Genomic DNA, 12,241 nt, shown 5'->3' on the forward strand with positions numbered 1-12,241 from the left:
GGCACAGAAAGGTCAAGTGGCTGGAGAGTCACACAGCTGGCTAATGGGCGATGAGAGGAATCCTGGGGGTTGGGGATGTCAAGCATACTGGATGGGCACGGGGCTCTGGCCGTCAGGAAGATACACCATGATGAAGCCATCAGTGTTGGGCTTGGGGGCCACGCTGGGCTTGCTGCTGAGCAGATTGAAGGCAGTCCAGGCAGTGACTGTCTGCTGGAGGCCGCCCAAGCTACTGCCACGGTTGGTCAACACAAAGTTGTAGAAGGTGTTGGGCTTGAGATGCGTGATGAGCTTCTTGGTGGTGCGGCCATCCACGTCTAGTGTGAGCCCATTGTACTGGATCTGTGGGCCAGGGCTGGCTTAGTAGGGTCTGGGCTGACCCCCAACCCTGACTAAGCCTCGATCCTAGACTCAGCCCTGCTGAACTGATCCCAGACTGAGCCTTATCTCAGCTGAGTCCCAATTCTGATTTGAGTCCCAATCCTTACTGAGCCCTAATCCCAGATTAAGCCTTAATCCCAGCTGAGTCCCAACTTTGAGACCTAATCCCAGAGTGAACTCCAACCCCAGACTGAGTCTTAACCCCAGCTGAGCCCCAACTCTGAGTCCCAATCATGACTGAGCCCAAATACTAAAACTAAGCCCTAACTCCTGACAGAGCTTCAGTCCCAGCTGCTTCCCAACTTTAACTGAGCCCTAATCCCGGAATGAGCCCCGGCCCAGACTGATCCCTGATCCCAGGTTATATCTTGAGCCCAGATTGGGCCTCAATTCCTGTTGAGCCCTGAGTCCCAGACGTGAGTCCTAATCCCAAACTGAGCCCAAACCCAGACTGAGCCTTAATCCCCAATGAAGCCTGATCCCACTCAGCTGAGTCCAGCTGAACCCCACCACACCCCAATAAGCCTTGACTCCAAACCAAGCCCCAACCCTGGCTGAGCAGCAAAACCTGACCCAGCCCACTGGCCTGCCAGGTGGCCACACCTTGTAGGGTGTAGGTGAGTTGTAGTTATCAGGGAACTCCCAGCTGAGCAGGACTGATGTCTTCATGATCATCTTCACCTTAAAGTTCTTGGGGGAGACTGCCAGGCAGCAGTCAAGCAGAAGAGAGGAAAAGAAAAGCCCAGTGAGTGCCAGGGGTGGGTGGACGGGCAGGTGGGGTGGGGTGGGGCGGCCCAGGCGTTCCCTGTTGTCCGCTGTGCCCATGGCCTTCCTGCCTGGCCCTGGCCCGGCCCTGCCTGGCCCTGACCCAAGACCCTGCTGGGGGAGACGGCGCGGCTGCAGAGAGAAGGCAGAGGAAGGGGGGTGGGGGTGGGGGGTGGGGGATGGTGGTGCCACTGAGGCACGTCCCACCTTTGCCAACGCCAGAGCCTCAGGGTCCAGACTCGCCTCGAGCATCACGAGGAAGCAGAAAAGTGACCACTTACCTGGGCGGGGGAGAGGGAAGGGGCTGGGGTGGGGGTGGGCACAAGGCCCGGTCCGGCTCTGGTGTGGGGGTCGCCTCGCGCCTACCTTGGTCCCGCAGGAATGTCCGGTAGCGGACAGGGGGGCTGTATGGACCGGGGCCCCGGCGCGTGTGGGCCCGCACTTGGAGGTCATAGGCCGTATCGGGCTTGAGGCCCTGCAGTGTGAGCACGTTCTCAGCGCCTGGCTCGGCTGCTGCCGGCAGCTCAGTCTCTCGGGCGGGGCCCAGGGCACCGGCCTCCCGGACTGCCACTGTGTACTTGACAATGGCCCCATTGCGCTCAGCAGGCACGGGTGGCAGCCAGCGCAGCAGGACAGTGCCAGCCGAAGCATTGCCAGCTGCCTCGAGGATCTGTGGGTGGCCGCGGGGTGTGTCCTCCGGGATGCTCAGGACCTCTGCTGCCTCCTCACCCAGGCCACCTCGGCTCCGAGCTGCCAGCCGGAACACATACGTGGCCCCTTTGTGCACGCCCGATGCTGTGTAGTGGTCTTCGGTGGGCAGGAACTCCAGTGTGGCCAGGGGTGAAGAGTCCTCTCGGCCGAACTGCAGGCGGTAGCCCAGTACCTGGTCCTTGGCGGTGCCGACTGGGGGCTCCCAGCGTGCCAGCAGGCTGCCCTCAGGGGTCTGCTGCACCGACAGGATGGGGCGGCCCAGCACTGCGGGGACACAAGGCCAGCATCAGTGACCACCTGGCAGTCTGGGAGCACAGGGTAGAGTTACAGTTTTTAAAAGTGGGTCTCAGAGAGGCCTCACTGAGAAACAAAGACTTGAAGGAGGCGAGGGAGGGAGCTACAGGGAGGTCTAGGAGGAACAGTGTTCCAGGCAGAGGGAACAACCAGTGCAAAGGCCATGAGGTAGGACTGTGCTGTATGAGTGTAAGGAACAGCTAGGAGGCCAGGGACTCACAGAACCCAATAAAAGAAAACATTCACAGATGTTACAGTAGGCCTCACCTAAGTATCTCCTCCTTTAGTCAGTTAAGTCATACATTTCTTGCTTTGTTTATTTGTCCCTCGCTGGCACCTGATTAATATCCATGGGACACAGGAGTATCGAAATCCTGCCCATGCCCCATGATCTTCGCAGTCTGAGTAGTAATGAATGTGCCAAAAAAGGTTTTGGGGTCAGGTAAAGAAGGGGGAAAGCTGGGCTCTACAAAGGAAACCAAGCTTCTCCACTGCAGGACTTATCAGGACCTTTAATGGGCTGTGCTATGAGCAGTCACAGTATATGCAGTGGATTCAGCTTAGCAAGCATGGCTCTAATGCAATGTCCCTGAGAGAGGAGGGGGAGACCATGTGAGGCTCCTTGGAGGAGGTGCATGGGCACTGGACACTGGAGGATAGATATACAGACTAGCCAGGCTCAGGAACAGCATGGGCAGGGCTGGCAGCAATGTAGAGAGGGGCTGTGTCCAGCCTGGATGTTAGGCTATGTGGTCAGAGGTGTGGCACTGAGGGTCCCAGAGAGAAGAATGGGTATGGGAAGTGGGACAGAGGCCTTTCCACAGTTTCTTGAACACACTAAGCTTGTTCGCCTCTCCAAGCCTTTGCCTAGGCTGTGCCCTCTGCTTGGAACATCTTCCCTTTACATTTTCACAGCTGTCTCTTCCTCCTCATTCAGCTCATCTGTGGCTGCGGCAAAAATAGAACCTTGGGACTGATGGGAGAGGAGCCAGAAGGGGAAACTGAGGCAGGGCTGCCAGAAGAGGAGGCATCATGGTGCAGCTGGAGAGAAGGGCACACCACCCCCAAATGACAACCCACCTGGGGTGACTAGAGCCATGATGGGGGAATGACAGGGTGCTGGGGGGGGGCCCAGGGGCATCGAACAAAGACTGCAGGATAGGAGTGGGGTGGGGAAGGCTTCCCTAATGAGGTAGGAATGATGCAAAGACCTAAAGGATGGGGAGGGGACAGCCAGCCCAGAGAAGGAAGTCCAGGCAGAGGGAGCAGCCAGGTAAATCCAGGAGGACAAGGGGGTTAGAGTTGGCCAAGTGGCTAAGGAAGATGAGGGGGCTGGACCTTGCTGGGCCCCAAATGCCCCCTTGAGCAGACCCCACCCCACAGCTCTGGCTGTTCCTCCTGTCCAGTACACTCTCTCCCCACACGGGCTCAAGAACTCTGCAGGGAGACTGGGGGCAAAGGAGCAGTTGGGGGGAGGAGGTCTCATACCTGCTCCCTTGGTCACTACCACCTTGGGTTTGCTGCGAGCGCCATCGCCTTTCATAGTGTAGGCGGCTACAGTGATGGAGTAGGTGGTCTCAGGCTGCAGGTTTGTGATGACCATCTCCTGCAGGCAGGGATGGGGTCAGCGATGCAACCAGGGCGGAGACCAGCCCTGTCCACCCTCCTTCCAAGGCTGGGCTCAAACAAGGTAGATGTGGGCCCTGGTCCTCAGGCAGAGACATGCACCCGACCTCATGCAGAGACCATGACAGGTAGCAGGTCCATGCTAAGATGGCCACGCGCAGCCTGACTGGAATAAGGTAGTTGCCTCTGCACTAGTGATATGGCTCCCACCCCCCCATCCCCAGAGTCTGTCCTCCTTGCAGCAGCCACCAGAGGGAGCCTGTGAGGATCTGAGTCAGGTCCCACCCCTCCTTTGCCCACAGCCCTCTAGGGTTCCCACCTCCCTTCAGGTAAAAGCCCAAGTCTTCCTTGTGCCCTACAAGGCCCTGCAATACCTGCCAGGTCTCCTCCCTGCTCTCACCTCCTCTTTCTGCTCCCCTCACCCACTCTGCTTCAGCTAAAAGGACCTCCTTACTGTTCCTCCAGCAGGCCAGGCATGGTCCTTCCCCAGGACCTTTGCACAGGCTATTCCCGCTACCTCCACTACGCCCATTGGTGTGCTGGAATTTCCTATACCAGCTCATGAGAGCGAATAATTAAATTTTCAGGAATTTTGTGAGCCAGTTATTAAACACAGCCATTATTTAGAAGTAAATTATATAAACTTAGAATTAAACAAAAATAATTTTTTTAAAAAAACAAAGGTATTAAGTACTCAGTACCCCCCTCCTAATCATTCTACTACGTTTACCACTACCTAGGCTGTCAAGGTTATTCTGTCTCTTGTACCTTGTGGTAGAAAACTATACAGCAATGAGCTACTGCACATCTAGCTGAAAACTGACACAATGGAAGTATTTACACCATGCAAATGCTACAGATCAGGGCTGCCCCATCCACCCATCTGGAGAACTGACTTTTATATCACTGTCTAAACCCTGCCTCCCTCTACCAGAGCTGTAACTAGACATATATTTGTGTTTCTTTCCCATTAACGTCCTTCTCCCACACTGGACTGTGATCACAGGGAGGGCAGGCTCTGAGCTCTGTGTTGGTCACTGTCATTTCCGCAGCACCTTACAGAGGATCTAGCCTACACTAGGTGCTCAGTAAATGACTGCTTGTTCAATGAATGCCAGAGCACCCTGACTTGCACCCCCCCCCCATGAACACCATTACATGTGCCCATGTTCCCACACATGCACACCACAAACAAAGTTCAGCATGCCTGGGAGCTGTGGGTGTCCCCAGGTCAAGAGCATGAGGAGGGGGGACAGGGATGCATGAACAGAGGGTCTCCTTCCCCTGAGCCTCACATTTAGTCCCTCTCAGGGTCCTGGTAGGTGGGAGGGGCTAAAACTTCCCTATGGGAGGAGGTAGGGCCAGTGTCAATTTGGCATCAGACCTGGGGCTGTCATAAGAGCCTGTGGCTTCTTATGAAAGGCAGAACGACAGCCCAGAGAGGCAGTGACCTGCCCAACTCTGGTTCAGGGTCTCTAGAGAAAGCTTGGAACGATGAAGATGGTGGTGGGGCTACAGGACTCCTTTCCCACCCTGGGCCCACTGACCCCTCCATCGTTCAAGGGCCAGAATGAAGTGGATGCTTTGAAGAGAGAAAGAAATTTCTAGGTGAGGGAGGGCTGAGGCAGGTGACAAAGGGTCAGGCTGCGTTGGAAAGTGACCCAGTTCTGGTCTGGGTCCGACAGGGGAGGCAGAGGGATGGAGGAGTGGGTCGGTGCTGTAGGAAAGGCATTCCAGGCCTCAGGAACAGCTTGAGTAAAGCTATGATGGTGAAACCGCGCGTGTGCGTGAGTGCGTGTGAGAGAAAACTGGGAGTCTAGGGGCCATCCAGGTAAGGAGGATAATGGGTGACCTCTGGGTCCCCCAGCAGGTGCCGCCTGGGGCCGCTGTGCCCATTTGCCTCATGTGAAAACTGAGACTGCTAGCTCCAAGAGGTAATGGGGTGTGCATCCGGGACCCAGGGGAGGAGACCCTTTGACAAGAGGCGTGCAGGGGCGGGTGTCACAGAACGGCAGGCACGGCCCGCGGAAAGAGCACGCCAGCGGCCGGGGCACTACTTACATATTCAGCCGTGTCATCCATCTCCCACTGAGTGTGAGAGGCGGCGGCAGGGGAGAGAGGAGGAGATGAGCGGGTGGCCAGAGAGAGAAGCAGCGAGAGGGCAGGAGCACGGGGTGGGGCACATCCCCCCCACCCCAGCCCGCCCCCGGCCCCCCCGAGCGCCACCCACCTGGGCATCAGCCAGCATGACGTCCTTGATGCGCGGCGGCCCCTGGGCCTCGGCGCCCTCCATGCGCACGTAGTGGACCTGGTAGCCGCGGATCTGGCCATGCTGCCGGCCCGGCGCGGGGGACCGCCACAGCACGCGGATGGCCGTGGCGTTGAGCGCCTCCGCCTCCACCTTCCGCGGCGGCGCGCTGGGCACTGGCGGTGGGAGGGCGAAGCGGGAACGGAGGGGAGGGTGGGAGGTCCTGTTACTGGGGCACCCGGCCCTGCCCCGGGCGGCTGCTCGGTGCCAGGGTGACAAGCAGCTGCTGGCTCGCGGGGTGCTCTAAGCGCACACCACCAGCGGCCCAGCCCGGGGAAGGGGCCCTGATGGCGCGCCCCGTTCACAGCTGGGGTAACTGAGCAGCCCCAGTGCCTGGCTACCTCCCAGGGCCACATGACATGAGAGGCCCTGAGCCTTGCTGGGAGAACCTCAGGCACGCCGCCACCACCCTCGCAGCACGCCCTCTAGACAGGGGCTTTTCCTCATCTACAGACGGGAAAGCTGAGGCCCGGCCCAGCTGCGTGCTCCTGCACACCCGAGTACGCAGCCAGCCCCTCGGCCCTGGAGATCTTTCTCGGCGGGCCCCCGGGTCAGAGGCCTCTAGGCCACCCCGCCCACGACCAGAACACAACGTGGGGCTGCCAACCACACCTTCCAGGTCAGTGGCTCAGAAAGCAAACCAGGTTCAAAGGGGCTCAGTTTTACTGGAGAAGCTGCTTGCTTCATTCAGCCCCAGCCCTCAGCTTCTGCCACGTGAGCATCCCCCTCACTTTGCAGCTTAAACCTTTCTACCTGCAATCGGCCACGGCAGGAGTACTGACACCCCAGAATTTGACCAACGGTACAAATCAGTCTCCGCCTCCCAGACAGCTGGTAGTTAAATGTTATCAGCACACAGTCCACCTACTCTCAGGTAGGAAGCCGCAGGTCCTGGCTCATCCCAAGATAAGTCTAAAAGGTAGGTTTCTGGGGTGAGGGACCATAAATTTTTTGCAAGTGCTACTGGCTGCTTGTTACACTTTGTTTCCATGGCTTCCACCACTGGACCAAAACACAGGGCTGCCAGCTCAACTCTCCAGGCACGAGGCTCAGGGAGCAAATGGTGCCCAAGGGTCTAGAACAGAATTCCCAGTCAGGGAGCCCAGGATTTCTTGGGGAGAGAGAGTGCTTCATGTCTCCCTCTCATGACAGTGGCGTCTACCTTTCGGCCACCAGCCAGCCCAGTCTTCCAGATAGAAGGCTCCAGGGCGGGGTGGCCTGGGGCCTGCGGGGGTCCCCAGGCTAGGGTGGTGCTTACCGTCCTCGTCGGTGCGGATGACCACGGGCGAGCTCTCGGGCCCTGGTCCCACCTCTGTGTGAGCGACAGTCGTGATGCGGTACTCCGTCCACTTGTCCAGTGCCTCCAGCAGGATCTGAGTGGTGGTCGGGGGGATGCCGTTCACCTCCTTGGGTTGCGGGTCCTCCGAGCCCAGCGGTCGGTAGCGGACGCTATAGCTCACCAGGGCCCCGTTGTGCGTTTCCGGCGGTGGCGGGCGCCAACTTACCAAAATGGCCGTGGAGCGTGTGCTGACACACTTAACATCTTGAGGGGGGGCAGACGGTTCTATTGGGGGGGAGAACGTGGGGGTGGGGAAGGGAGGCGGGATGGGCAGGGAGGGGGCGGGGAAACAAAAGATGGGAAAGAGAAAATAAAAAAGAAGATGATAACAAACAAAACAGGACCAAAGCAAAGAGAAGTCGAACCCAAAAGAAGTGGGTGTCAACCAAAGGTGAGATGGGTGGGGGTGGGGCTGGGAGGGCTGGCCAAGAACACTGCACTCACTGATGTGGCTGCACCTGACACATAGTAGGTCTTAGGTGGTGGACCACCACAGACCCTGTGGAGCACACGTGTGTACCAGGCATTGTGATAAGAGGAATAACAATAAAAGCCTCATTTATTGGGCACCCACTATGTGTCAGGCACCATGCCAAGTAGAATAGCAATAAAAGCCCCATTTTCTGGGCACCCACTGTGTGCCAGGTATGGTGCCCAGGGCTTCATAGAATAGCAAAAGCATCTATTTATTGCCTTGGCTGGGTGGCTCAGTCGGTTGGAGCGGGTTTGATTCCCAGTTAGGGCACATACCTAGGCTGCAGATTCAATCCCCAGTCAGGGCAAGTGTGAGAGGCAACTGATTGATGATGTTTCTCTCTCACATTGATGTTTCTCTCTCTCTCCTCCTTCCTTTCTCTCTAAAACTAATACAAGCATACCAGTGGATGAAGTTTTTTAAAAAAAGCATCTATTTATTGAACCCCTACTATATGCCAAACACCATGCCAAGTGCTTCATAAAATAGTAAATGCATTTATTTATTGAACATCTACTATGTGCTAGACATTGTGCCAGAGGACTAGCAATAAAAGCCCCATTTACTGAGCACCTACTATGCAGCAACCACCATATCAAGTGGAAAGGCAATAAAGCCCCATTTATTAGGTAACTACTATGTGTCAGGCATGGTGCCAAGAGCTTCACAGAGTACCAGTAAAGTATTTATTGAATACCGACTGTGTGTCAGGCACTGTGGCAAAAGAATAGCAAAAGCTCCATTTATTGGGTACCTACTGTGTGCTAGGCACAGCACCAGGGATGGGATAACAGTAAACACATTAATTTACAAAACACCTACTGTGTGTCAGAGGAATAGCAACAAAAACCCCATTTATTAGGAACCTACTGTGTCCTAGGTTCAAAAAGTAACAGTAAATGCATTTATTTACTGAACACCAACTGTGTGCCAGGGGGTAACACTACCAGGGAATAGCAATAAAAGCCTTATTTTTGAGCATTCACTATGTGGCAGCCACTGAGCCAAGTGGAAAAGCAAGAAAAGCCCCATTAGGGCCCTGGCTGGCTGGTGTCAGCTGGTTGGAGTGTCGTCCAGTACACCAAAAGGTCAAGGGTTCGATTCTTGGTCAGGGTGCATGCAGAGGGCAACCGATCGATGTTTCACCCTCACATCGATGTTTCTCTCTCTCCCCCTCTCCCTTCCTCTCTCTCTAAAATCAATAAAAGCATGTCCTCAGGTGAAAAGCCCTATTAGGTAACTACTATGTGCCAAGCACCATGCCAGGGCTTCAAAGAATGATAGGAAAATATTTATTTATTGAACACCTACTCTGTGCCAGGCACTATGCTGGGTAACAGCAATAAAAAGCCACATTTATTGGGCATCTACTATGTGCTAGGCATGGTGCTAGAGCTTCATAGGATAACAATAAGCACATTTATTTACAGAACACCTACTGTGTACCAGGGAAATAGCATTGCCAGGGAATAGCACTGTTAGGGGAATAGCAGTAAAAGCCCCATTTCCATTTATTGGATACCTACTATGTGCATGGTGCTAAGAGCTTCATAGGTTAACAGCAAACGCATCTATTTACTGAACATGTTTTACCAGAGACCCCAGAGGCTACCTACACCCATGGCTTACATCATCCAGGACTACAGTCTTGGCCTCATCTGAAAATGATGCCAATGTCTTGAGCACCAACTGTGTACCAGTTAGCATGCTAAGGGCTGTACAGAATAATACAAACAAGTGCCTACAATGTTAGTCCCAGGCTCAGGGCTTTACAGAGAACACAGCCCACATTTAGCACCTACTGTGTGCAAAGGTCTTTATAGATCAGAGTTCTTATTTACTGAGCATCTATTATGGGCTGGGCATCATAATGGCCCTCTAAACATAAAAATAGTAATTGCCTTTTATGCAGCACTTACTGTGTGCCAGGCATTGTGCTAGGGGGTTAACTGAAAAACAGTAACAATTCCCACAAATTAAATACCTACTACGTGCTAGGCACCATACTAAGGCCCTTATAGAACATTAATAGTTCTCACTTAAGCACCTACTGTGTGGCAAGAACTGTATTTTTGTTTGTTTTTAAATATACCTCTATTGATTTCACAGAGAGGAAGGGAGAGGGAGAGAGAGAGAGAAACATCAATGATGAGAGTCACTGATTCCCTGTCTCCTGCACGCCCCCCAATGGGGATCGAGCCTACAACCCAGGCACGTGCCCTGACTGGGAATCAAACCGCCATTTCCTGGATCCTAGGTCAACACTCAACCACTGAGCGATGCCAGCCAGGCAATAACGGTATTAATAACAGTAGTAGTCCCCATACATTACGTACCTATTGTATGCCAGGCACTATGCTGAGGGCTTTATTGGATAACGGTAGTAGTTCCCATGTATTAAACACCTACTGTATGCCAGACACTATGCTAAGGGCCTTATATAAAAATGGTAATAGTTCTTATTGAGCACCTACTATTTGCATGCATGGTGCCAAGAGCTTTGCAGATAATAACTCCATGTTTTGAGCAAAACCTGTGTACCAGCACCATGTCAGGCCTTTTCAGAATGACAATGGCTCCCATCTGAGCATCTACTTTGTGCCTAGTACCAGGCCAACCTCTTTAAAGAAAGTACCACTTACTGAGCACTTAATGTATGCCAGGCATTGTGCCAAGGGCTTTGCAGAACAATAATAGTAGCCCCCATGTTCTGGGTGCCTACTGTGTGCCAGGCATGAGGTTAACCTTGGGACAAACTGCTAATAGCTTTCCATTCATTGAATGCCAACTATATGCCTAGCACCATGACAATCCATGTTTAGATTTAAAACAGCAGCTGCATATATGGAACACCTACTGCGTGCTAGGCACTGTGCTAACAGTGATAGTTCTCATATATTAAGCACCTACTGTGTGTTCAAAGCTTTATGAAATAACAGTAATAGTTTCCATGTGTTAAGCATCTACAATGGGCAGATCCTGTGCCATGGGCATTACTGATAATAAATCTCAAGTTCTATGTACCTTTTTTGCACACCCAGAACCCTAAGCCTTTATAGACTCAAAATGCATTCCACTGGTCATGCCTCACTTAATACTCATGATCCCCCTAGGGAGCCGGAACTATCACCCCTACAGCTCTACCCATGTTACAGGTGGTAAAAGCAGGTTCAAAACCCATCTGCTTGGTTTTCTGTTATCACTGATTCAGTACCTACTGGATCCCAGGCCCCCACCCATCCTGGTGCTTTTCATATATCACCTCCCATTTTATAGGTGAAAAAACTGCGGCTGGGAAATGATAAGTTGCCTGCCCAAGGGCAAGAGGCAGGGTCTGAACCTAGGCTCAGCTGTTCTCCAAGGACTGCCTCAGCTTGAGGCTGGGAATTCTGACCTCAGCCTGTACCTTCTATCAGCTCAGGCCAGTTGGGGATGGCTGGAGCCACACTGCCTCAGCTGCAGGCCTTGAGAGTTGGCCTTGCTTGATGTCAAGGACCTTCACCATCATGCTAGCCTTGTTTGTTCACTGAACATGTGTTTATAGTATTTACCACATGAGCAGCCTGTGCTAGACCCTGGGATCCAGAGATGAATCACAAGCCCGTCTTCAAAGTCATCAGGCTATGAGAGGCCCCAGAGGCCATTCCATTGACTTACTTCAACTAGAATGATCCCCCAGCCTCACTTAAAGTGAAATACCGGAACGCTCTCCTTCAAAACTAGACACTTTGGGTCCCCTCCCCCATTTCTTGACCAGCCATCCCAACCAAAAATGCCCAAGGGGATCAGGCAGGAGCGAAAAAACCAATTAAGGAATGTGCTGGAAGGAATGGATTTGCTGAGAAAGGGGCAGGAAAAATAAAACCAAAACCATAATAAAATACAAAACAACAGTGATAGTGATGATGATGAGGAAAACCATAATAAAAGAAAGACGCCTTCCAGAATACTCCCAGTCTGGTTACCTACCTTCCACTCTTCAACTGCTAACTTATAAGACTTTCTTACGAGGGAGGGAATGGCGAATGCTGAGCTACAAGGCCAGACCGAGCTCTGGGTGGGTCTCCAGACGCGCGGGCCTACAGCCCTGCTCGGCCCGTGCGGGCACGCTGCGGTTCCGGACAGGTGCCGACGAGGCGGGAAGGCGGGGCGGTGTCTGGGGAGACCCACGGCTGAGTGGTCTGGCCTCCACCTACCCTTGAGTTCAGCCTAAGAAGCCCGCAGCCCCCGGGGGGGTACGCCTGGCCCTGAGTCTTGGCTGCCAGTTTTCTCAGGCCCCACCCGTCTGAGGGCGAGAAGTGGAGAGTCCCTTCTCCCCTGGTCCCTGTCCTGGGCCGCCCCC

General features: G+C 53.9%; 1 protein-coding gene across 10 annotated transcripts in view; it reads right to left on the bottom strand.

The window, feature by feature from the left end:
- The window catches only part of PTPRS (protein tyrosine phosphatase receptor type S), a 99,198-nt gene that overhangs the window by 15,816 nt on the left and 71,141 nt on the right, over positions 1-12,241 (bottom strand). For 3 of the 10 annotated variants that reach the window (XM_087816677.1, XM_087816675.1, XM_087816676.1), the window contains exons 11-17: positions 7,344-7,649; positions 6,008-6,201; positions 5,839-5,865; positions 3,640-3,757; positions 1,513-2,121; positions 985-1,082; positions 89-342 (exon numbers count right to left, since the gene is read on the bottom strand). In XM_087816677.1, coding sequence (XP_087672803.1) covers positions 89-342; positions 985-1,082; positions 1,513-2,121; positions 3,640-3,757; positions 5,839-5,865; positions 6,008-6,201; positions 7,344-7,649 — 1,606 coding nt within the window. The remainder of the gene's footprint in view (positions 1-88; positions 343-984; positions 1,083-1,512; positions 2,122-3,639; positions 3,758-5,838; positions 5,866-6,007; positions 6,202-7,343; positions 7,650-12,241) is intronic. The other 7 variants (XM_087816679.1, XM_087816678.1, XM_087816684.1 and 4 more) reach the window with 5 other exon arrangements.

The sequence above is a fragment of the Miniopterus natalensis genome, chromosome 4 (assembly GCF_054644295.1).
Source record: "Miniopterus natalensis isolate mMinNat1 chromosome 4, mMinNat1.hap1, whole genome shotgun sequence".
NCBI lineage: Eukaryota > Metazoa > Chordata > Mammalia > Chiroptera > Miniopteridae > Miniopterus > Miniopterus natalensis.